The following is a 24,695-nucleotide window of genomic DNA, read 5'->3' on the forward strand; positions in this document are numbered from 1 at the left end:
GCAGCATCATTCATTCGTAAGATACTACGATAGATCTGAGGAGATACAGAGTTCAACAGCCAAGATTTCACCATACTATTGCAACGAGACCATAGACGAAAGTTTCTATCCGTTTCTAGAGGACGAGGCAAGGTTCCGTCTATGAATCCTATCTTATTCTTAGCATCTAACGAAACTAGCATAGCAACACTCCAGTCACCATAGTTCGTTTCTTCTAAACGATGAGAGATGATGTTTAAACCTGGATGATCAGCACTATGCATGAAGAACGGAGATTGCATCGGATCTTCAAAGATTGGTGTTACTGCAGCTCGCGAAGCTCCAGGAAGCTGAGAAACAGTCGCTGGAGGAGAATCCGGAGGAGAGTCGGTAACGCCATGAGATCGCGATGATCGCCGAACAGCAGAATTTGTTGGAACCTTCGATCGAGTTGATTTCCGAGTTGCTCGAGCCATAGTCACCATTGGATCTTCAATTCAGACGGCGGAAGCAATGAATTGAGCTTGGATTATGGAAGACAAAGTCGGATTCAACTCAGATCTGAGCTTGATGGCTCTGATACCATATTACGATCGAGAGAATGAAGAAGATGAGAAAAGTTTGTTAGAGATATTAAACTGAGATTTCTCATTAAGTGTATAATGTTTCTGTACAAGAGTATTTATACTTTACATCTATACATGGTTAACTTAACCAGATGACTAAACTGGACTAATCTAATATCTATCATTCTCTCGATCTTTGAGTATATCTGTGCGAGTTGCGCTGCGATGGAACCCTCTTCTCTTATTGAACTATCTGATGCCAAGTTGATAAAGAAAATATTTAAGTTAAGCTTCCACTTATAAATTCTAGTCTTTCCTTGGAGATTAGGTTAATTCTTCGAAGTTGGTTTCTTATTGATCATAATTAAGGACCAAATATATATAAGCCAAGATACAACTTAAAAATCTTATGAGCTAACGTAAAAAGGAAAAAGGACATTCACCAAAAATGAGTACCTAAACCAAAATGGTTTTTGAATATTTTCCACTTATTTTGTCACTTTAGAGATATTTATCATAAGTTAATCATACAATAAAGCTTTTCTCTTTAAGGCTTAGGTGATCTAGAACTGATATATGAGTTTGTGACATAACTTCTTACATTTCATGATTAGTAGTACAAATGTAATATCCATTGATAGTACATAGTGTGCACATATACCAAATTTTTAAGTTGTAGGTTAGTTTACATATTAGTTTTTGAAAATCCAATATACATTGTTTATGATTATTTGAATATTGATAAAAGTTTGATTGGTACAATATGATAAAAATGTAACTTTAAATGAACAATATTTATGAATTTCTTTACATAAAGATAATATGATATCCGTGTATAAGGCAGTAGAGTAAGTAAGCTCAACTCTGGTACATGTAAAGGCTCCATGTTTTAGCCAACTCGTTATATGTAGATAAACCTACATGAAGACTAATAAGAGTCACAAACACGTTCTGTTGAAACCTTGCAACTCATATCTTGGAGTGGCGTGCCATATATGTTGCGTTGAGTCATAAAGAACAATCATTCACACGGTTCAAGGACAGCCGAAAACACTTGCGTCCTAAGGAGATCTTGAGAGTATTGACGCTCCTTGAAGATTTGGGATGACGGTTTGGAATCCTCGGCGTCGGTTGAAAAGACAAAGGGAAGCAAATTTGTGCTTATCTTTATCGTTAATGAAACCCCAAAGTAGTGGAATGCGGTCTTGAGTTGAGTTGCATGATTCTTGGTTGAAAAGGTTACAAGAAGAAAAGTAATAAAAAATAAAAACAAGAAAAATCAGAACAAAAAAACAAAAGTTTTGACTCGCTAAAGTCAAATTCAACTGTTGGCTTAATGGCAGAACAACATATATTTTTTGTCATAAGAGAAACCTAAGACCATGTGCATTAGCGTATCCACATGTTCGTCCCACACATTATACAATTTAAATTTAAATCATATCATAAATGCTTAATAAGTGTAGGAGGTTTCTTATATTGGGACAAATTGGTTTGGTCCCTCGCGCCACGTGGCGTTTTATGATTGGGCGATATTTTTTATTTTATTTTCATCATGGGTGATGTTTTTTTTGTAGGGCAAAAATTTTTATGAAAAAACCATCTTCTTTATGGAATAAATACAAAATAGCAAATGTTATGAGAGCATGCATAATACTCCATAATATGATTGTCGAAGATAAACGTCATACATACAATCTCCATAACGTTTATGAATTTCAACACGGAAAAGATATGGATCAAACATTTACCGTTAGTGCCGCCGGTGTGGGTTCAAATATCAGCACTATGATTACTCGTCGAACAAGACTTCAGGGTAAACAAGCCCATGAACAATTAAAAGATGATTTGATTGAGCATATTAGGACTAACTTTGGACATCTTCCGAATAATAAAGATTCATTTTCAAATTTCTCTGAATTCAATAAAATGTTGGTTTAATCTTTGTGTGCTTTATGTTTTATATTTATAATGTCTTAATTGTATGTTTTTCCTATTTTCAGCTTTTTGTAACTTTGTAATTTTTAAATGTTTTGAATGTTAATGTTATATGTTTTATATTAATCCAATATTTAATATGTGTTTACTTATTAATTAAAATTAATTATTTTTAAAAACTCAAAATATGATTATTTTAACTGTGGGACAAAAAACATGGGACATCAATGCTCATAAATACAAAATAAATAATTGTCTCATGATCAAAATAATCTTAAAATAACTATGGGACCAAAAAAAAGTCCCACACCAATGCTCATGCATGTTTAATGGTGGGCTCTTAAGGCTAAGATTTTGTCAAGAAAAACACTTAATTGAAAAAATCTTAGCCTTAAGAGCCTACCATTAAACATGGTCTAACCTATTCATTTATATGGTTCAAAGTTTGGACTTCAAACTACACACACATAATCATATAAATGAATCTGTAACATCAAAAACCATACTTGGTCTAATCATCAGTCAAGTCGTAACACAAATCAATAGCGGAATCATTTCAATTCTTAATTCGGATCAAACTCTCACTCTTTACCGACAAGAAAAATTGGATACAAGCCCTAAACCAAACCGCATCTGATTCCTAATTCGATAGTCTCCGACATCGTTGATTCCTAATCCGATAGTCTCCGACATCGTTGATTCCTAATTCGATCGCCTCTGACATCGTGCATACTAACTCTAATCATCGTTTATCAAGTGCAGATTTTAGACATTTTTGTCTTAAGAGATGGCAAAGAAAAAAAGAAATATGTAAATATGAAAACTCACGCTGAGAGGAGGAGCATTCATGGCCATTTGGTCTCTTGTGTCTGTAACTTTAACAAGCTCCTCCAATGTATCTGAGCAGGTGTTGTAATTCGTACCCAGTAGCAACCATTCAATTCAGTTTTGTGCAAAGAAGGAAGCCTTGTGACTCTATTTTTGCATGATCTCTCATGTTCTCAAATACAAGTAGTGAGGAACTGAGAGCACCAGTGGCTTGTGTTGGATGTGTGTGTGGTGTTACCATCGTTGTGCGGCTATTTAGCTCAAGGCTTTAGGAGCTGGTGCATTGGAATGTATATATCAATTACATATGTCCTTAGAATCACTTTGATCCGATTCTACACTTGACATCCAATCTTTTAAACCTTCATAAGTTCTATCTATAGAAACAAACACGTTAGACTTCTTAAACACCACTTAAAACATCAATGCATTAGACATTTAGACAATATGTTACCCAGTACATCTAACAAGGATTTACCCCGTGGTACACCACACATCCATTTTTAATTATAATTTTAGTGATTTGTATTATAAATTAATTGAGTTTTTTTTTATTTATTTTGAATATAGATGTTACAGTGTTATATATATTTTGGTTTATTTACAATAACTAAAAGTATTTGTTGTTAAATATATGTGGGATGAATTTGAAAAGAAAAACTAAAAGTATGTGTATTTTAAAAAATAAAAGATACTGTTATTAAACTCAGATTTGCTAAAATAATGGTGTACGTGTAAGACATAAATTTGTAAATACATTTATATTTGTAAGACATAATAAACTTATTACTGAATATATGTGAGTTAAATTTGAAATAAATATAAGTATTTGTATTATGCATAAAAATGTAGTATTATTAAACTCTAATAGACTATAATAAAATTTATATTCAATAGAATACATTTATTTAAACAGTTAAATTTATCATCATATATCAACTATTTATACATTTTGAAATAGGAAGTATGACGAATTTAGTAACTACACTAAAAATTATCTTTACATTTTGATTATTGTACTAATTTATTTTTGTTTGCTAAACAAAAAACTTTAAAATCCAAGTTGGAATAGTGGGGTGCTCCAAGATATACTCATATAGGTTTTTCGTTTATGTGAAAAAAATGAAATATGATTTATTACTTATAAATACTAGTATATAGACAACTAAGTCTTTGACATTTGTTTTATTTTTTACTTTGAGAATTGATGTAAATGAGACACCAAAGTTCCAAACCATATTAAATCAAATTTCACGTTTGTTTGACTGTTTACTTACATAAACTTAGAAAAACAGAATCCAAGAAACAAAATTAAAAAACAACAAATATATTTCACGTAAAAAAGAAGCCAGGAGATATATAATTGCGTATATCTTTGTTTTATCAATCCTACAATTATTTTTAGCCACAGATGTATTGTTCTCAACAATAAGTGGAGGAAAATAAACATTAACTACAGAACTAACCAGTTATTTTGGTTTTTCAGATTGTCACAAATAAATACGATTCTCCAACAAAAACAAAAAACAAATTTTATGCTTCCAAATATGTCTTCGACAATAAAATTGACATAAATGGAACTGAAGAACTTAAAAAATAACTATTGAGAAAAATACAAAGGATAAATGAAGAAGGAATATGAGCAATATAGAGATTAACAAATATGATCTTATTTTAGAGACGTACATTAAAGATAGAATCCAAAGAACGAGAATCTGTTTATTGTTCTATATTACAAATTAGAAATGTATAAACAAACGTATATCTAGATGTAGAAAATAACTTAGGTAGAAATGTATAAACAAACGTATATCTAGATGTAGAAAATAACTTAGGGGGGTTATTGGGAGATTGAATCTAAAAGAGTTTGTGGATTTCAAAAGTTTTAGAGATTTTAAAATTTTCAAAGATTTTTGTAGATTCTAATAAATGTTTACTTTTTTAGAGTTTAGTAGATTCTTAGGGGGAGTTATTGGGAGAATGATTTTTAAAGATTTTTAGAGTTTAAGATTCCATTGTTATTGGTTTATAGATTCTTAGATTCCTAATAAAATCTCTTGTTATTGGTGTATGTATTTTGTAATTCTATTTAAAATCCTTTGTTATTCAAAAAGTTGAGTATTTATTGATTTTCCAATTCTATCAAATTCTAGTGTTATTGGTTTAATGATTCCTTACATATTTAGTCATTAAAAACAACTTTCAAAATACTGCAATTCTCACAAGTATTTATAGAATCTATCATATGAAGAATCTATTAAACTCTAGAAATCTGGGTAAACATTATTTTAGAATCCACAAAATTTTTTGAGAATCTTAAAATCTCTAAACTTTAGAAATCCATAAACTCTTTTAAAATCATCCTCCCAATAACCCCCCCTTAATATGATAGATTTTACAAATACTTATGCTAAGTGCAGTATTTTGAAAGTTGTTGTTAATGACCAAATATGTAGGAAATCATATTCCCAATAACACTAGAGTTTAATAGAATTGTAAAATCAATAAGTACTCAACTTTTTGAATAACAAAGGATTTTAAATGAAATTACAAAATCAACACACCAATAACAAAAGACTTCATTAAGAATTTAAGAATCCATAAACCAATAACAATAGAATTTTAGATTCTAACAATCTTTAAAAATCATTCTCCCAATAACTCCCCCAAAGTTTATTATGGAATTTCTTTCAGTAAGTTGTGTATGCTCTGATGAGTTTCTACCTTCTATTGAAAGATTATTTATAGAGATTCTTGATGATAATAAGGTTAGGTGTGATTGCTAACAATATTCTCAAATCTCCGAAATCTATTTAGCGACTAGTTGCTAACAATATTCTCAAATCTTATCAAATTACCAAATTTTGGACCTATTTATTAATGTGAATATTATTTTTAAAGAAAGTATGCATCATTGTGTTCACATCATTTTTTACAAAACAAAATTAAAAACATCATACTCATAAAATAACATTAATCATACTCCAAGAATACCTTCATTTTGTAAAATCCCCCATTGTAATATTTGATTATAATATCTATACTATTAAAAGGGGAGCACAAATTGGAGTTGTTGCCAAACAGATTAAATAAAAAAATGAAATAAAATGTAATCCTTGTGACCTATCTTACATTTCATTACTAGTTATGCAAATGTAATATCCATTGATAGTACATAGTGTGCACATATACTAAATTTGTCAATTGTTGGTTAGTTTACATACTAATTTTTGCAAATCCAATTATTTATTCTTCTTTTTAGTATGTATACACTATTTATGATTATTAGTCGATTGTAAGTTAGTCTATTTTGTATACACCCCTATGTTTTGTTAAGAAAAATCACCAGTTTTCCCACACTCCCAAATTTTTGAAAACAAACAAATGCTAATTAACTCTAGAATATGTATACCGTTTATGACACATAACTCTAAGCTGGTGAAAACTACTGTTGTTTTGGGCATGAACGGATTTATGGAGTATGGTCTTCCAAGAAAACTTCCCTACATGTTTACGACGGCTTAAATGACAGCAAACAACACAAAGATGAGGATCTTTGCTACAAATTCTTTAGTTTGTCTATGTTAAGAAAAACTAGTATGTTTTCTATGTACATGAACGTTTCCTTTGAAACAACTTAGTGTTTATGACCTGAGATTTACTCTTAAGCAACTTCTACTAACCAATTTACCAAACAAAACACTTGTCGTACTTGGTGTTGCATGTTTTTGGACCTTTTCAATATAATCACGCAAAGTTTCTTTGCTTTGGTTTTACATGAATATAACCAATCCGAATAGCCAAACGGATGACAATATTAGAAATTATTCTGAACAAATTAATTTACTTGTAGAAACTAGTAAATATACTTCAAAACACAGAGAAATTACAATATAAGTAAAATATAAATTATTACCTAGCTAGCTCCATTTCAAGAAGTTTTCATCACTTTTTCATGATCCATCAATGAGGTCAGTAGTCTCACATGGATGTAGATGAATCTCTACGAATTTGGTATTTTTGCTGTATTGTTTCTGCTTGTAGCACAAGTAACTCCTAACATGGGTTTTTGCAATTTATCTTTTCTTTCTTTGTAATTATTTTTTGCAATTCTTCTTTTGGTTCGATGAAATTTTGAATTCCACTGGTTTGTTCTCACCTTACGGCTGAGCCTGGACCCATTTCTCCTTGTCTAGTTAGTCAAAGTTTGTTCTCAGCTTTTTTTATCTTCTTTGTCTTATTTATCAATTCTATACATTTTTCACATTTTCTCCTTGCATTGTGGTTTGTAGAGAAAACATACATTATAAATAGCTCCGAGTGAGAGTCTCCCTAGCAAGCTGACTTGGTTTAAAGGATTAAGGGTAGCAAAGAGTGTGAGAAGGGTACTATCCAGATATAAAATCAACTGTTAATGGAAAATGACATTTATACATGTGACATGTGTGCCGTTTTAAAAAGTCAAGTGTGTTGTTTTTTAAGACCAAAACGGCACATAACTCTCTTGAGGAGGCAAAGCGACGGTGTTTTATAGGTGCATACTTACATTTTCGTATAAATTTTCCATTTTTCGTTTGATTTTGTGTTCTTTACTTATTTATCGATCTTCTTCCGGATCAAATTCCATCGGCAAGCAAAGCAAGAAGCTTTTCGATCTTACTCGTCTCCTCTGCCGTTATAGGTTTGTTCTCTTCCTGAATTATACTCGCCTTCGATTGAAAGGATCCATCTTTGATTCTGGGTTTTTGTTTTTTTTTCTGGATTAAGGTTAAAAAGGAATCCTTCAGGACATTGATTTGTTGCGTAATTCCTTTGTCTCTATCTCTTTTGCTTACGTTCCACGATCCACTAATGTTCTAGCAGACTCGTTGGCTAAAGCTGCTCTTTTAGAGCTTGTATCCTCTGTTTCCTCTACTTCTAGTTCTGGAGTGTAACACTCTGTTTACTTTTAATCAAGTATAGGAACTTGTTGTGTAGAGTAGAGATAAAATTGTAATTCCATAATTTATACAGCAATGATTACTTCTAGAGACTCTATAAGCGATTTGCCAGATGAGATTCTTGGCAAAATCTTGTCTTTGCTTCCGACAAAAGAGGCTGCTTCCACATCGGTTCTGTCCAAAAGGTGGAGGAACCTTTTGGGTCTTGTAGACAACCTCTGCTTTGATGATTCGATGGTTGTGTATCCCAACGAAGAAGAAGCTTTAAGTGGTAAATATCGCTTTCTCGAGTTCGTAGACAAGGCACTCGCTGTGGCTCTATCAAGCAACTCTCACATCAAAAGGTTCTCTCTTTGTTTTGAAAACAGTCATAGATATGACTTCGATGGCGTGAGCAGTTGTTTCATCCGTTCGATTTTGACTGCAATGGAACTTGATCTTTTGGAGATGCACTTGCACGCTGGCCCTTTGTCTACTATTGGGATTGAAACTAAGTTTTTGACGAGTAACACACTTGTTAATCTCACACTATCTGGGTATTGTTTCCTTGAAGCTGAGGGTGTGTTTTTTCCAGCTCTTAAATCACTTTCTCTCTTATCAGCTTCAGGGATTGATCACCACAACTATACTCAGCTCATCGATGGCTGCCCTGTCTTGGAAGAACTGTTCATCTCTGAAGACCCTAATCCTTCTGAAACACCATGTTGTAGTGTGGGTGTGGAAAGTGCATCTATCAAGCGACTTGTCGTTTCTGTCAATCTTCCGGGTTCTCCAAATGATCACAAAGTGAATTATTTCGAAGCACCAAGTCTCGAGTACCTTGACTACTCAAGTTATGTCTTCGACAATTATCAGTTACTTGATATGGGTTCGCTTGTCGAAGTCAGGCTAAGTCTCCGGTTATGGGAGTCAACTATTGATTATGATTACTCTGATGATGACTAAGATGATGATTATTATTATGGTGAACCAAAGGAGGTTATATCTGGTGATGTTACAAACCTAGTTGCGGGTATATGCAACATTACGACCCTTTACTTGTCTCCTGGTTCCCTTGAGGTCAGTTCTTCTTCTTCTTCTTTTTCTATTGCTTGTGTTTTGGTTATGTGGTTGGTGATCTTATATAGATTTACAGGCGTTTCATTTCTGCTGTGCATCCATGCCAATGTTTTACAACCTCGTTTATTTATCTATTGAGAGTAACAAGGAAAAAGGTTGGCAAGTAATGCCGGTTTGGATCAAGAGTTGTTCAATTCTACATACTTTACTCATCAAGGTTTGATCAATTCCTTTATTGAGATTCTCTTTTGTGTTGTTTTCAGCCATTAATCAAGTCAAAATTGGTTTCTTGTTTCAGGGTCTTGTGCACAGAGTAACTAATAGCTGCGGAGATGCGTGTGTTTGTGTCCCTGAGAAGCAGAAGAAGAAGAATGAGACAAAGAAGAGGAAGATTGTGAAGGAGGATGAGGAGAACTTATGTTGTTTATGGACATGTCAAGTTCAGGTGTTGGAGATTTTAGAGTACGGTGCATCTTTTCAAGAGCTGAAACAGATGAGACATTTCTTGGGCAAGTTGGAATGTCTTGAAACGGTCAAGGTTGGTATTGATGCGGACAACAACAACAACAACACTGAGTTCTTGCGAGCTAATCTGCTGGCTCTCCCGAGACTTTCATCAAAGTGCAACATCCAATTTATTTGACCTCTCTTTCCTTATCTTTTCTCTTTCAATGTTTCTGCTTGTAGCACAAGTAACTCCTAACATAGGTTTTTGCAATTGATCTTATTTCTTGCAATTCTTATTTTGGTTCGATGAAATTTTAAATTCCACTAGTTTGTTCTCAGAGCATGGACTTCAAATTCTTTTATTTTTGTGAAGAGGATATAGCATTCCCATCAAACACGATAAAACATACATGTATGTATAAACACATATCAAAGCAACATTCTCACAATGGCTCTAGTCACATTAGAGATTTTTTGCATTGATTTGGTTAAACTAGTCAACGGAGACTTCCCTTTAAACCCTTCTTCACAAACAGAAGCTTCGACACCGGCATCGATCACACCATCTTCGCCGAACTTGGGGACTCCTTTAGAGATAGCTTCAATGGCTTCGGGGACATCAGCTTTTATGATCGTTTTGTATCTTCTACTACATTGGTCTAAAGCTCGTTTTAGTTCCGGTCTCTTTTTATATAGACCGTTGATCTCGTTTAAGGTCTTTGTCGCCAGTCCCTACAAAATCATATATTTACAAAATAACCTCATAAGTTTATGCTCCTACAAATATATATTTATAAAATAACCCCTACAAAACACAAAAGTAAGAAAAATAAGCTAAAAATAAGCTAAAAATAACCCCTACAAAACACAAAAGTAAGAAAAATAATCTAAAAAATAACCCCTTACGTTTGTGATTTAACAAAACTAACCAAAACATTCTTATTTATCAAAAACAACCCCTTGTTACATATCTGCAAAACTGTGGTGATTATAATTACTTCTTGGTGGAAAAACGATGTTTTCTAACACTTATAACTGATAAAATTTTAATCATTTTATGATAGAATGAATTAAATATTACATCTATAATGAAGAAAAACATTGCAAATTTACAAAAACAACCACGTAAATTTGTGTTTTACACAGAAACAGCATCTTAAGTTGTGATCTATTCAAATTTGTCCCGAACACAAAAACGTCAAAAGTCTCAACTATTGGGTAGAGTAATGAAACTTAATATTGAAACTAACAAATCTTTTAGTCAAAATCTGACTCTTATAAGAGTCTTGAATACATGAAAGAAACAAGATCAAGAAAAGAAAATAGAAAAAATACCTTGATTTTATCGATGAGGATGAGAGCGAGACCAGAGGTGTCGGCAGAGGAGCCACGTGGATCGGAGTTGAGTAGAGAGACACAGAGATTGAAGTCTGGTGTCTCTTTACATGTCTGATCTATCATACTTGCTTCACTCACCAACACCATCATCATCATCACCATCAAGATCACCTTCATGATCATCTTCATCTTCTTGGATGATTATCTTGATATGTTAAAAGACAGAGGATTCACTTTGGTTATATAAGTGTGTGTGTGTTTCTGTGTGTATTAATCTGTCTGAGTAGTGCACGTCTCCAATATATATAATTGAATTGATGGTGTGTGTGCCTTTACCAAAATCCCTTAATGATTATCCCAAGATATTTTTAATAGGAAAAAAGATGGCTGGCTACACCAACTATAGAGGAATGCATGGTCACACATGCCAAGTATCCTATTGTATACTTAACTATACGAACTAGATGTATTGCATGGCCACATGCATCAACTATACAACGTCATGTAATCAACACCATAGACATAAAATTCTGGTACACCGGTCAACTGACTCTGGCGTTGACCGGTTTTGACTCCGGCGTTGACCGTTTTTTAGCCAAAAAAAAATCCAAATTTTTTTATATAATTTTATTTTTATTGTTAAAAAACTAAAAACTGTAATTATTTTATAATGAATTGTTATGGTTTTGTATACTTTTAAAAAATATAATCTTAGGAAAAAAATTGTAACAATAATTTTTGTATTTGAGTAAATCACATAATAAGTCAATGGTTTTGATTGACAATGTAAAAATAAGCAATTCCTTACTAATTCATAAGATTTTCCAGTTTTAATTTAGATTCTAATATCTTGAGTTATTTTATTATTAGTTTAGCTCTAAATTTAGAATTACCTAATTATAATAAGAATGAATACATTAAATATTTAAACAAAACCAGTGTTTAGATATTGAATATATAAAAACAAAAAAATTATTTTTTTGATTATATTTTTTATGGTTTTGTATAATGAAAAATATATAATCTTAGGAAGAAAATTGCTATGATAATTTTGTATTTAAATAAATCAAATAATAAGTTAATATTTTTATTAACAATATAAAAATAAGTAATTCCCTTACTAATTCACATAATTTTTCTAGTTTTAATTTAGATTTTAGTATCTTGAATTATTTTACTATCTTGAATTTTTCTAGTTTTAATTTAGATTTTAATATCTTGAATTAAATACAAAATCATCGTCGTCATTTTCTTCCTAAGATTATATTTTTAATAATATAATATCTTGAAATTGTTTATAGTTTTGTATAATTAAAAATTCAAAATTAATTACAGTTTTTAGTTTTTTAACAATAAAAATAAATTTATATAAAAAAAAAGTTTAGAATTTTTTTTTGGGTCAAAAACGGTCAACGCCGGAGTCAACACCGGTCAACGCCAGAGTTAGTTGACCGGTGTACCAGAATTTTATGTCTATGGTGTTGACTACATGACGTTGTATAGTTGATGCATGTGGCCATGTAATACATCTAGTTCGTGTAGTTAAGTATACAATATGATACTTGGCATGTGTGACCATGCATTCCTCTATAGTTGGTGTAGCCAGCCATCTTTTTTCCTTTTTAATAAGCTAAAATTTATCATTTCAGATATTTTCACGTATTATATTTTGATTTTAGTATATAGCAAACGGCATTGTCCAATCAAATTTTATTTTGGATGTTTCTAGATTTCTTTAGTTTGGGTTGTAAAGTAAAGTTTTTTAGTTTCTAAAGCATCCAAGAAACAAAACTAGTAAAAACATTAAATGTATAATGTCTAATGTTTTGACTGGAATATTATGTTACTATATGAGCAATAAATATGCCAAATTAAAAACTATAGAGGTTATATATATATTATTCAAAAAATATTAAAAATATATTTTATTTTTGTGTGAAAAATTGAAAATTGCTAAAATTATAGAACATATTGGTTGTGTCTCTATTTGAAGTCGAAACGTACGAACAAGAAGAGATAGTAACGTAAAGAAGAAGAAAAAACATTTTTCATCTTTTTTTTTTTTTTTTTTTTTTTTTTTTTTTGTCGACAAAACATTTTTCTTCTTAATTAAAAAATTCAAGTAGTCGTGCCAAAATAAATTCACAACTTTATAACAAAATACACAAGTCTCAACTATGCTACTAATGTGAACCCCGATACACAATAATACAGACAAAACTCTTCAATCTCTTCTTTTCACTTACTTCAACACAACCACCAATATTATACGGTCGAAGTAGATAAAAAAACAAGAGACATATGTAGTTTTGTTATTAATGTTCGGGCCAAAGTAATTAAAGTTGTTTCTATAACTTTCCAACGAACGAACTTACTTACATGTATGAAAACATCGACAGGTGGATCCAATCGTCGACGTTAACGTGTTACACTTTCATAAAGTAATCAAGAAAAGCTTCATCTCTAAACTAATCAATCATAAGGCTAACTTTTGCTTAATTAGCCGTAGTTTTTCCATTATCGTCAAATTGGTAATGGTATTGTAACGATTGCGAGTTGATTGAGTTACATAGTGGAGACATTACATCATCTTTAGAAAATGTAGGATAAAGTTTTAAAGTTGAGTTATCTTCAACATTTTCATTTGACAAAATATGACCATCTTTATAAAGCAATTCTTTTCTTACGATCCATACATATAATTTTACATCCTCCAAAGTTATTTTTATTTGTTGCTTTTTGGGGGCCAAACAACGAAAGATAAGTTCAATATGAGAGGTCCTTTTCGTACATATCATTCAATAAATATTCAATTTGACCGACGTACTTATTAGCTTTGATTCATTTTAAATCACGTAATGGTTTTTGTATATTAATTAGAATATGCATAGTTTTAGGTATTCCAACTTTGTCCAAATTGAGTTATATGTATTTTGTGTCCGAAATTTTAAGAAAACTACACTATCCGACAATAAACTTCTATGTAAGTTGTAACAACATCTATCTGTTACCAAATACTAATAGCTCAATTAGTAAAGATTTTTGGCAAAAAAACGTAAAGGTCACCGGTTCGAATAACGTTTGGTACGAAACCATGTAACATGTTTTGGTTTCGGGCCTGAGAATATGTATAGGTTTCGACCCAGAATTTCTTTAATTATTAAAAAAAAAAAAAAAAAAAACAACAACGATCTGTTGTCCTCAACTGATCCGTTCGAAACGTATCGTCGTATCCGAATCTGTCCAAAATAACATATGTACGTTCGATCTCTCCCACATCCTTCAAATACATACCTACGTAACTAATAAATCTATGCAAACAATATTATATTTCAAGTCTAGGAAAAACAAATAAGACCTCTAATGCAATATGAAAAGTTAAGAGTTTCAAATACATACATATTCTCATCTCGAATTTACAGAATTATTTTTGGGAACATTATAAACCGGTAATTACTTGTTTGTGTCAAAGTGTCTCATTCGAACCCATTATACAACTCGATTTAAAATAAAATAAAAAAACTTGATAATACAACAATTATACATCTCATCTCTCCAATGAAGTGAAGTACTAGATGCTTTATTCAAACCCCAAACTCAATATTCCAAATGTAATCCTGTTACCATTATTTGCTATTGGGCCTGAGTTGGGTCTCATTTAATCTACCAACTTTATAAATAGAATATTCGATTGAGAAAATCCATTTTTAAAACAATTAAAAAAAAAAAAGAAGCGGATTTAATTATTCGCACAAGCCGCACGTGTGAGTGATCCAAAACATAAATAATATTAAATTATTTATTTTTATTTCAGGTTTGGCCCGCCGCTGTGGTTCTTTGCGGCATCTTTTTTACCCTTACTCATCAAAACCACATTGTTCTCTCATCTTAACCGTACGATCACAATCCACGTCATCAATCCTCGTGAAATTAACATTCAACGGTTCAGATCTAATCTCAAAGACGGTACTGCTTCAGCTCATGAGTCGAACCTTCTCTAACCCTTCTCTCTCTCTTCCTCTTCCTCTAAAAATTCTCCAGGAAAATCGAATTTTTTCTCGGGAAAATCTTGTAAACCTTTAGAGAAACATGACTGGCGTTGGTGATGATAAGGACTTCAATGACAAAGAAGAGCCTGAGATTCAAGTTTTGAGCAGCGACGACGATAGTGATGAAGAACAACAAGTTAAAGCCGGTGGTGAAGATGGCAGCGACGACGACGAAGAAGATGCGAGTGAAGGAGACGATGATGATGATGATGAGGATGAAGAAGAAGACGATGACGATGATGATGTTCAGGTTTTGCAGTCTTTAGGTGGTCCTCCTGTACAATCAGCGGAAGATGAAGATGAGGAAGGTGATGAAGATGGTAACGGAGATGACGATGATGATGATGGTGATGATGATGATGACGACGATGATGATGATGAGGACGACGATGCTGAAGATGAGGTATAAATTTCTTAAATTTATCTATTTGTTGGTTTCTAAATTATGGAATTTGAAGTTGTTGATTTAGGGTTTTAATTCTCTGTGATGAATTTTGTAGATCTAGGGTTTTATATGCTTTGAATCCACTGTTCAAGACTGGATCTGTTTATCAGAATCTATGAACTTTTCTGGGAAAATTGATTCTTACTGTAACTAGAAATTGTTCTGTTTTATCCCCCAAATTAGGGTTTATGCTTTCTTCCCTGTTTTGGTTAAGTCTCTGTTTTTGTTTCTTTTGAGTGAAACTCTGTACCCAATTAGATTAGAAAGTGTTTAGATTTTGGGTTTTCATATTCCTCTTTCAAAGTCTTTACCTTTGTGGTCCTTATCTTGAAAAGGGTTCTTGCTTCTGATAGTATTCTCTGACTTTGTGGTTTTAGTTTAAGCGTTGAAACTGATGTTGTTATGTTTGGTTATGGTGTAGGCTGATCTTGGGACAGAGTACTTAGTGAGGCCAGTTGGTAGAGCTGAAGATGAGGAGGATGCAAGTGATTTTGAGCCGGAAGAGAATGGTGTGGAAGAAGACATTGATGAAGGAGATGACGAGGAGAATGATAACAACTCGGGTGGTGCGGGGAAATCAGAGGCTCCACCACCAAAGCGGAAGAGAGGTCCTGAAGAAGATGAAGATGATAGTAGTGGTGATGAAGATGATGAGAGACCTCCAAAGAGGTAGTATTCAAATCTGATAACAAACACAATGGAAACCAAAAGAGAGCTTTTATGTTTTCTTTTTTAAACAAAATTTGGGTGTTGTGAGATTTGGATCATTGGTTGGGTTGGGGTTCATGTAAGTTTATTATGGAGCAACTAGTTGAGTAGTAGTTTTTTAAGTTTTAAGTAGGGGGCTCTTCTTTTTTTATGCATTGCTGTTTCCTTTTTTTTAGTGAGTCAATCAATAACCAATGAATGTTTCTCCAACCATGTTGTACCTTAGTGTCTTCTTTAGAGCTTTCTTTTTCATATTTCTGTATCACTCTTCTAATTTTGAGTATAGTTCCAAACTCTAATGGTGCTTGTACGGTAGTACACAAGGTGTATTCAATCCGGATAACACGATCTTATTTGAACGGACCAAATAAGCCTTTAACCTGACATGTCGTCATGTCTTATAAGAGTGGGCTTGTTGTTTCGGAGGAACAGACTGACTTATTAATTAAAACTTTGTAATTTATAACATTTCGTTCTCACAACATGTAACTGAGCGATGTCTCCATTAGCTCCTTTAGGATAAAATCCACTGGGAACACTCTCGTTTCCACTTCCATACACAATTCGTTCGTAGGATCTCTTCAGGTGTTCTATCGTAAGTGAGAGACGACTCATCGCCGGCCAATATGTTTCCAGTCGCTTTTCCTTCTCCCTCGGCTTTACGTACCAACAAAGCCTCATCTTTCCGTCCTGTTTTGCCTTCCTTAGATCCGAGATCTTATTCGTGAAGGCCGCGACCGTGATATTATAAGGATGGACTATGTGAAGTCCGAGCATATAACATATCACTGCGTCCTGGCCTGATTCTACTCCCAAAAGTCCTGCTACTAACTGAAAAAACAAATGTTTGCATAATGTCATGTAACATATAAGGCCAATATTTAGAAACAAGAATCAACAAACTCATCTCTCTTGTAAAACTTGTTTAAATTAGTTTTCTTTTTAATTTAACATTTTGAAATATATCCAACATTCTTTGTAATAAGGTGAAGTTTTCGACAGAACTCGTAAAAGAGAACGTAATCAATAGAACTTCTAAAGACATTGATATAATAAAACGTATGTCATGATCTTATGAAAGCCTAATGAAACTACAACTTTTCTCAATGTGTATTTCTAAATATATTCCCATAAAACCATAGTCTTTTTTGTTGTAAGATGAGAATACGTTAGAATCAAAGAAAATGACGCCAACAAAGCCGGTGAGAGCAACATAAGGGACCAAATACGAAGCAATGAGGTACTTGTAGGAATTGGCATATGGATTGGATGGTGGCACAGATTTTATTTCCAAATGCTTTATCCATCACATTTGCAAAATGCATATTTACGCAATCAAGTTGTGGTCTTACAAATCCTTTCACCCTCTTCTTGATTGCCCTGTCATTTTCTTACATGATATGATACGATAAATTAGATAACTATATCATATGATATGATAAATTAAATTATAGTCCCTCGCCTAGCTAGTCACATAATCATAAGAAGAATTATTTCCACTATATCATATAAATAACTAAACATTTTACCTCAAGTGGCCAACCTCTTTCCAAGAAAACTGCAAAATAACACCTCTTGTCAGACGATCAAGCTTAGCTTTCTGAGCTCCAATAGGACTTTTGGCCTCCCATTGTTAAATTTGTAATGCTCCGAATAAGAAAAAATCAGCTTCAAGATCCTCCAAATTCAATGGAAACTCCAATAATATCCTATCCTTATGCATGCGTACAGCTCTTTGCATTATGTGGACAACTCCTAACTTGAAGATGGTGAATAATATTGAAAAGGAAGAACACCATCACCACTGAACCAACAAGCTTCTTCTCACTTTGGTTACCAGATCGTATCCATGGTGATTTTGTATTTCTTTCATAAACTAATTTAGGCTAAAACTATAGTATATAATTTTCATACATTTTCAACCATCTCTTTTCGATTATGGAAATTTCACTCTCACCAACATTTTATTACATTAATACCATAATTATTTTGTTTAGCCTCCTATATATAACCAAAAACCTAAGAACTACAAAGAAAATTCAACTCCAAACTGAAACTAGACCTCACTCGCAGTAGTAGTAACCAAATAAGACTTAGCAATTTCCCCATCAGCTCCTTTAGGGTAAAAGCCACCAGGAACACTTTCATTTCCACTTCCATACACAATCCTTAGAATCTCCTCAGGTGTTCTATCATACGCAAGCGACAACTCATTACCCACCAATACATTCCCATTCACTTGTCCTTCTGCTCCCATGACTTTAGGTACGATCAATCCCTCATCCTTCACTCCTGCTTTTCCCAATTTGTTCCTTAAATTCGAGATCTTATCCGTGAAAGCCGCAACCGTGATACCATAAGGATAGACTATATGTCCCGCTCGAGCATATAACATTGTTCTTATAACCGCGTCTTGACCCGATTCTACTCCCAAAAGCCCTGCTACTAGCTGAAAAAGTGTTTGCATAATGTCATGTAACATCTAATGCAAAAGTTTATTTAAAAAACACATCTCTCTTGTAAACCTTGCTTAAACTACTTTTCTTTTCAATTTAACTTTTGCAAATATATCTAACATTCTTTGTAATTAGATGAAGTTTTAATTAGACATAACTCTTAAAGAGTGTGTGTTGTATTATATTTATAAAATTCAATCAAATTAAATATCATCTTACTCCATTGATGTGGATGAAAATTAATTCATTAATTTTTATAAAGCTTAATTAGACTACATCATTTTAATATGGAATCCTGAATATATATACATGAAAAACCTTAATTTGTGGTTATAATATGAGATTATATCAATCGAATAAAAGAATGTGTTACCTTTCTTGATTCCGGACATTGCAGTTTAGGATTAGCGCCAACGTAGCCGGTGAGACCAACATAAGGGATCAAGTATGAAGCAATGAGGAGTCGGCCTCAAAAAAATTTTGTTTTATGGTGGCTTAAATTTTACTCCAAATGCTTTATCCATCACTTTCGCAAATGATTTTATACTCAAATCAAGTTGTGGCCTTGGAAACCCTTTCACCGTTTTCTTGATCGCCCTATAGAAAAATATTGGTTCAGATTATGTTAATGTGAATTACAATTAACAAAAAAAAAAAAAGAATCTCAAAGCTGCGATAATTTAATCGGTAAGTTGTATATTGATATCTATAAATAGTGATTTATAAGAACCGGTATATAAATATTCACTGAATTTGTTCATATGTGCAAGGCTAGAAGATATTTTCTGGTTAAAAATAATAATACATCAAACCAATCATTTAATTTAATAACTTCTCCAAGCTACCAATTAAAATAAGAAATCCCTAGTCTAAATATATAATTATAATATATGCAAATTGCGTAATAACTTTAATATTTTTTTAGAAAAATCCTTTTCTCCTAGACATGTAAATAATCAAAATTATAAACAAAATATATTATGTATGAATTAAAAGAAACATTTTACCTCAAGTGGCCAACCTCTTGCCAAGCAAACTGCAAAATAACATCTCTTGTCAAAGGATCAAGATTAGCTTTTTGAGCTCCAAGAGGGCTTGGACCTCCCATTGTTAGGTTTGGTGCGACCTTATCAAGACCAAACCCTAACGCTCCGAACAAGAAAAACTCAGCTTCAAAGTACTCCAAATTCAAAGGAAACTCCAACAGTTTTCTGTCCTGATCTGTACAGTTGGTCGCCCCCTGATCATTATTATTGGGACAACCCATGACTTGAAGATGGTGAACGTTGAAGAGGAAGAACAACACCATCATCATTGAAACAAACAAGCTTCTTCTCTCTTTTGTGATTGCCATGTCTTAGAATTGTTGTAACTTTGGCTTTTGTCTTTTTGTTTTATGATCTGATTTGGTTTTGGGTTTGAAGATGGTTTATTTATAGGGTTTAGGACACTTGAGTGAGCAAAAGAAGTCTCCCCTCTTTTGCCGGAGTAGATTTCGTGGATAATGCCACGATGATTTTTACAGCGAGATGAGTTCCACGTGGATATTTGACGATTTCAGTTACTAATTTTAGGACACATCTTTAGATTTGTGAGAAATGAACGGAAAAGTCTTGTTGTCTTTTCTTGAGTTTTATTTTGATAAGAAGGTTAGGTTGAATTGAATATTCTTTGTTTTTAGTTTCATGTATTTAATAACCAAACGATAAAAGTTATAAAACTATTCAAATACGTTTTTTCTATTTAAATATTATAATTGCATGAGCTTACTAAGTTTGAGTTACCATTTTTTTAGGATGCATATATATGACAACGAACAGAGAAGAAGTCTTTTGTCTTTTTGAGTTTATTTGATAAGGGTTAGGTTGAACAATACAAGGATAACGTATGACGGTATGAGTCAGAGTTACGATACTGTATATGTATGAATTAATTAAGATAATTTTTCCTGTTTTCTCGATCAATAAAGCAATCTTTATCTGATTCCAAGAATTTCTCGTATATCAAAACTTGGGTTTCTTTGCATTGCATGCTTCTTTATAAATCCATTGGCCGTTAATATATTGTCATGCAATATATGTTCTCTCTTCTTCTTCTTTTTTTTCGCAAAACTACAGTTCACGTACGTTTGAATATTCTTTGTTTATTTTTTCACATGAACTTGGGCTGGGTGGAATGGTCTAGATATTGGGTTAAATGGGCCTGTTTATCACTTTGAAGATAATTATTGTAGCACTAATCAGAAAGGGCTTAGTAAACCTTTTATTAATTTATGTTTTGAATTCACTATAACCCAAGATCTATGATCCAAAAAGACGAGACCACATTTGTATCGTATTTTCAGTTTTGAGACGAAACGCTTCTAACAATTTGACCACTTCGATTAAATCATTTCTTGGAAAATGTTACTAGAGAAACTAGATTGTTCTATTCAAAAATACGATTTCCATATCCAGGTGAAATTAGAATTCTCTACTCACTAATACGATTTTCAGTTCTTTTCTCCTTTTTTTTTTTTTTTTGTAATCCGTTATGTGTAACAAAGGTCGTATATACAATTTTGGCTCCATTTGGGACACATGTGATATGGATATGGTGCAACTTCCTCGACAGCTCCTCTTCTACCACAACTTGAAGATAATCTCCAAAATACTAGAAGCTACTGATCCCAATTGATCTATGAACTTCCAAGAAACATAAGGGGTACGATGCACTGTTTCTCCATCTTGATGAGAGGCCGGGCCGGATATGATGATGATCATCATCATTACCCATATATCATTCAACATCTAATAATAGTTAAAATTAAATAAGTTTTAATCACTAAATGATGGTTTCATAATGCAAATGGTTGTGATTGGTTCACTTCTAATTTAACCAAAATTATTGTGGTCCTTTGGAGGACCATCGCAAAGCCAAAATTCATTGGAAATAAATTGTTTTTTTTTTTTTGTAATCCAATGGTGGACTACTAGGGCATTTAAAAAAACAAAAGCGACCACTTTCACTTTGATTACCTACATTTGTAAACTAGTATGAACAATGTAAGTTGCGACATCATAGGATCCAGTCTCACTCTTAAGTTTTCCAAATGACAAGCTACCATATTTGTAAAGAACGTAAATGGAAGGAGTCACCAACGAGCTTATAATTAAGATTAGATAGCTCATCCGCATAATTGGTCACATAACTATATATCTTCTCTAAGTCACCAAACTTGATGCAGTAGTGGTTTGCTCGGAGAAGCTTTGAATAATCCTCTTTTGAGTATGCCTCTCTCAATATTTGTTTTGTTCAACACTCTATTTTTTTTCTTCCATTAATTAGGTTTTGACTCCATCCTTCATTGTATAACTTTGATATGTTGTTAGCAATTTTATAGTATTATTTTGGAAAAGGTGGGTATCTTCATTATTAAATTTTAGTATGTATTACTTCTAGGTAGGTAGGCAATATTAAATTATATTTAATTTCAAAGAGAGAATTTATCACCACTTTAGTCGTTAATTTTATTATTATTGTAACTAATGCTATATGATTGTAAATACTATTTCAACGGCTCTGCTTAATTTATTGTATTGAAAAACTTTACATTATATAATGGCTTTGGCTAGAAGTACTTGTGGCCTAAATCACCTACAGTAAAACCTCTATAAATTAATACTTGATAAATTAATAATCTTTATAAATTAATAAATTTCTCCGGTCCCAAGTTGGGACCAGTGTAATTTTAGACACATTTCGATAAAATAATAAGATAATAATTTTTTGAAAATCTTTTGTAAATATATGGTCCCATCAATATTATAAATTAATAATTAGGTAAAATTTTCAAAATATATGTATATATAGACACATTATTTTTTGTTAGAGTTTATTTCTAATATTTTACTATATAAAAATTGTTAGAATTCTCTTTAAAAACATAATAATACTGTATTTAGTTACCAATCAGACAGGATAAATATATTCTCTAACAAAATACTATTTTACTTGTTAATTATAAATATAAGAAAAAAAAAATTCAACTATTCAATTGCTTGTAAACATTTAACCGCTTCATTCCGCATCTTGTCATGTATGTAAACCACTTCCTTCCTAACTGGCTTGTTTGAACTAATCTTTTAGTAGTGTTAAAAAAAAACACTGAACCGCTTTTTAATTTTAGTAAAGAGATAATATGAGTAATTTATTGATATCTTCTTAAACCATACTCCCTCTGTTTCACTATAAGTGATGTTTTAGCCAAATTTTTTTTGTTTCAATATAAGTGATGTTTTCAATTTCTTATGCAAAGATTTAATGTATTTAATATTTTTTGACCAATTATATTTTACATCATATTTTCTTATTGGTTAAATTTATATTAATTAATGATGTTTTTATGGAAAATGGGTAAATTATATGTTTTATTATTTAGTGTGTCAAAACCTTAAACATCATTTATAATGAAACAGAAGAAGTATTTTTAATTACCTTCTTTGTAATTGCCACTTACAGTTATGTGTTTTAGCTAATTTGATTTAATTACATGCAACATTTTAAAAACTATAGAGTTGTTTATGATTCACTTGAACTATTCATTTTCATTGACTGGTCAAATCATAATCTCCATTTTTACCATAAATATTGCAACTCCATGTGCAACTGCTACGTACATGTAACGTGTCTTTGGTCTTTGGGTATGAAAATGTTCTATACGTAAATACTTAGTGGGTTTTACGTGATAGTGAATCGAATTATATTGAAGAGAAAGTGAAGTGTAATTGTGTGATTTGAACATCTAACCTCTTCACCTTTCCTGCAGAATCAGGTTTCATATATACTTTGTTTATAAGCATTTTCCTATTTTTAGTATGGATTTCTTAGGTGCTCCTCATTATCATTATAATTATTTCTTACATTTTGGATAATTTTGGGAATAAATGTTCTAGAAACAAAACCTATATAATGAAACAACTGACACAGTCCTATGACATTCAAAGTCACACCACATTCAATATACATTCATAGAATATGAACACTTGTATACATTTAATGACAACAAAGAAAGGTTGGATAAGTGAATGAATTTTTGCAGATAATTAGAGCTTGTGCATTTAATAATGACATTAAAGGTTGGATTATCTAAAGGAGTAAAATATACAATTACCGATTTAAGTCAACAATATTAATTCTTCATATAAATTTAAAATATATATCGTATTTAATCACGATCCGTTATTTTTGTAATCATTCATAATACTAGTAGTTATCAAATTTTCATTTACATGATTTGTAAAAGTGATTTTGCCATATAAAACTAAGATGTTAAAATATAACTACAAAAAATAATCTAAATCAATTTAACTCGATTGTAGTTGTTTTATAAAGACTTAATTTATCCATTCAGTTTAATTTGTTATTTCGATATTCTGTTGAACAATTGTATAGTTAATCTCGATCTAAATTAGAATATGAGCAAAATCATAGTATATATGTTTTTGAGGAAAAAATATAAATTTAGGAGAAAACGATCATTAAAAGTATCCTGAACATGTAGGACCGTAGGGGTGGTATGTGAAAGCTTGGATTCTGACACTGTGATATTAACTATTTTGTAATAAAACTAAATATCTCTTTTTTTCATGTAATGTATATATGTAATGAGATAACCAAATATATTTAGCAGAAACAAATGTAAAAATATATAGGAGCTGAATATTTTCTTCTTTCTTCTTTCTTCTTTCATTTTTTTTTATCATTTCTATAATTTTATTATTATTTATCAATCAATATTTATATTTCATTTACCTCAACCCGATCAACATTGCATCACATTCGAACAATTTTAAAATGGACTGTAGATTGAAATCAATATAATACGAGTCAATGAAGCTATCCATAAAAGTCTGGCTACAAAGCTGAATATAGCAGTTGGTGGTCAATAAATTTGTGTATAT

At 31.9% G+C, this 24,695-nt stretch overlaps 3 protein-coding genes and 2 pseudogenes across 3 annotated transcripts; 2 read left to right on the plus strand and 3 right to left on the minus strand.

The window, feature by feature from the left end:
• The first annotated feature begins 8,283 nt into the window (after nt 1-8,283).
• LOC17897195 lies at nt 8,284-10,013 on the plus strand (annotated as a pseudogene).
• An 87-nt stretch (nt 10,014-10,100) lies between these two features.
• On the minus strand, nt 10,101-11,368 carry LOC17898727 (cell wall / vacuolar inhibitor of fructosidase 1). Its single transcript, XM_023776837.1, has 2 exons — nt 11,093-11,368; nt 10,101-10,489 (listed from the first exon to the last, which is right to left on the minus strand). Exons 1-2 carry the CDS (start codon nt 11,282-11,284, stop codon nt 10,187-10,189), a joined length of 495 nt encoding a protein of 164 aa, XP_023632605.1. The 5' UTR covers nt 11,285-11,368; the 3' UTR covers nt 10,101-10,186.
• Nucleotides 11,369-15,109: 3,741 nt separating this feature from the next.
• Nucleotides 15,110-16,551, plus strand: LOC111832539 (prostatic spermine-binding protein). Its single transcript, XM_023789449.1, has 2 exons — nt 15,110-15,547; nt 16,011-16,551. Exons 1-2 carry the CDS (start codon nt 15,185-15,187, stop codon nt 16,260-16,262), a joined length of 615 nt encoding a protein of 204 aa, XP_023645217.1. The 5' UTR covers nt 15,110-15,184; the 3' UTR covers nt 16,263-16,551.
• Nucleotides 16,552-16,738: 187 nt separating this feature from the next.
• LOC111832437 lies at nt 16,739-18,260 on the minus strand (annotated as a pseudogene).
• Nucleotides 18,174-20,110, minus strand: LOC17896689 (desiccation-related protein PCC13-62). The gene is given in 4 exon segments (XM_023790268.1): nt 18,174-18,746; nt 19,127-19,220; nt 19,222-19,350; nt 19,761-20,110. Coding segments are annotated over 4 exon segments (963 nt in total). The 5' UTR covers nt 20,108-20,110; the 3' UTR covers nt 18,174-18,353.
• Nucleotides 20,111-24,695: the final 4,585 nt, after the last annotated feature.

The sequence above is a fragment of the Capsella rubella genome, unplaced genomic scaffold (genome assembly GCF_000375325.1).
Source record: "Capsella rubella cultivar Monte Gargano unplaced genomic scaffold, Caprub1_0 scaffold_1, whole genome shotgun sequence".
In the NCBI taxonomy this organism is placed as follows: domain Eukaryota; kingdom Viridiplantae; phylum Streptophyta; class Magnoliopsida; order Brassicales; family Brassicaceae; genus Capsella; species Capsella rubella.

Bases quoted from the DNA above. Each gene is read 5' to 3' on its own strand.
- LOC17898727 (XM_023776837.1), bottom strand. From the start codon at position 11,284: ATGAAGATGATCATGAAGGTGATCTTGATGGTGATGATGATGATGGTG. The intron at 10,490-11,092 runs GTATTTTTTCTA...ATGATTTTGTAG, and splicing joins TCCTCATCGATAAAATCAAG to GGACTGGCGACAAAGACCTT.
- LOC111832539 (XM_023789449.1), top strand. From the start codon at position 15,185: ATGACTGGCGTTGGTGATGATAAGGACTTCAATGACAAAGAAGAGCCT. The intron at 15,548-16,010 runs GTATAAATTTCT...GTTATGGTGTAG, and splicing joins ACGACGATGCTGAAGATGAG to GCTGATCTTGGGACAGAGTA.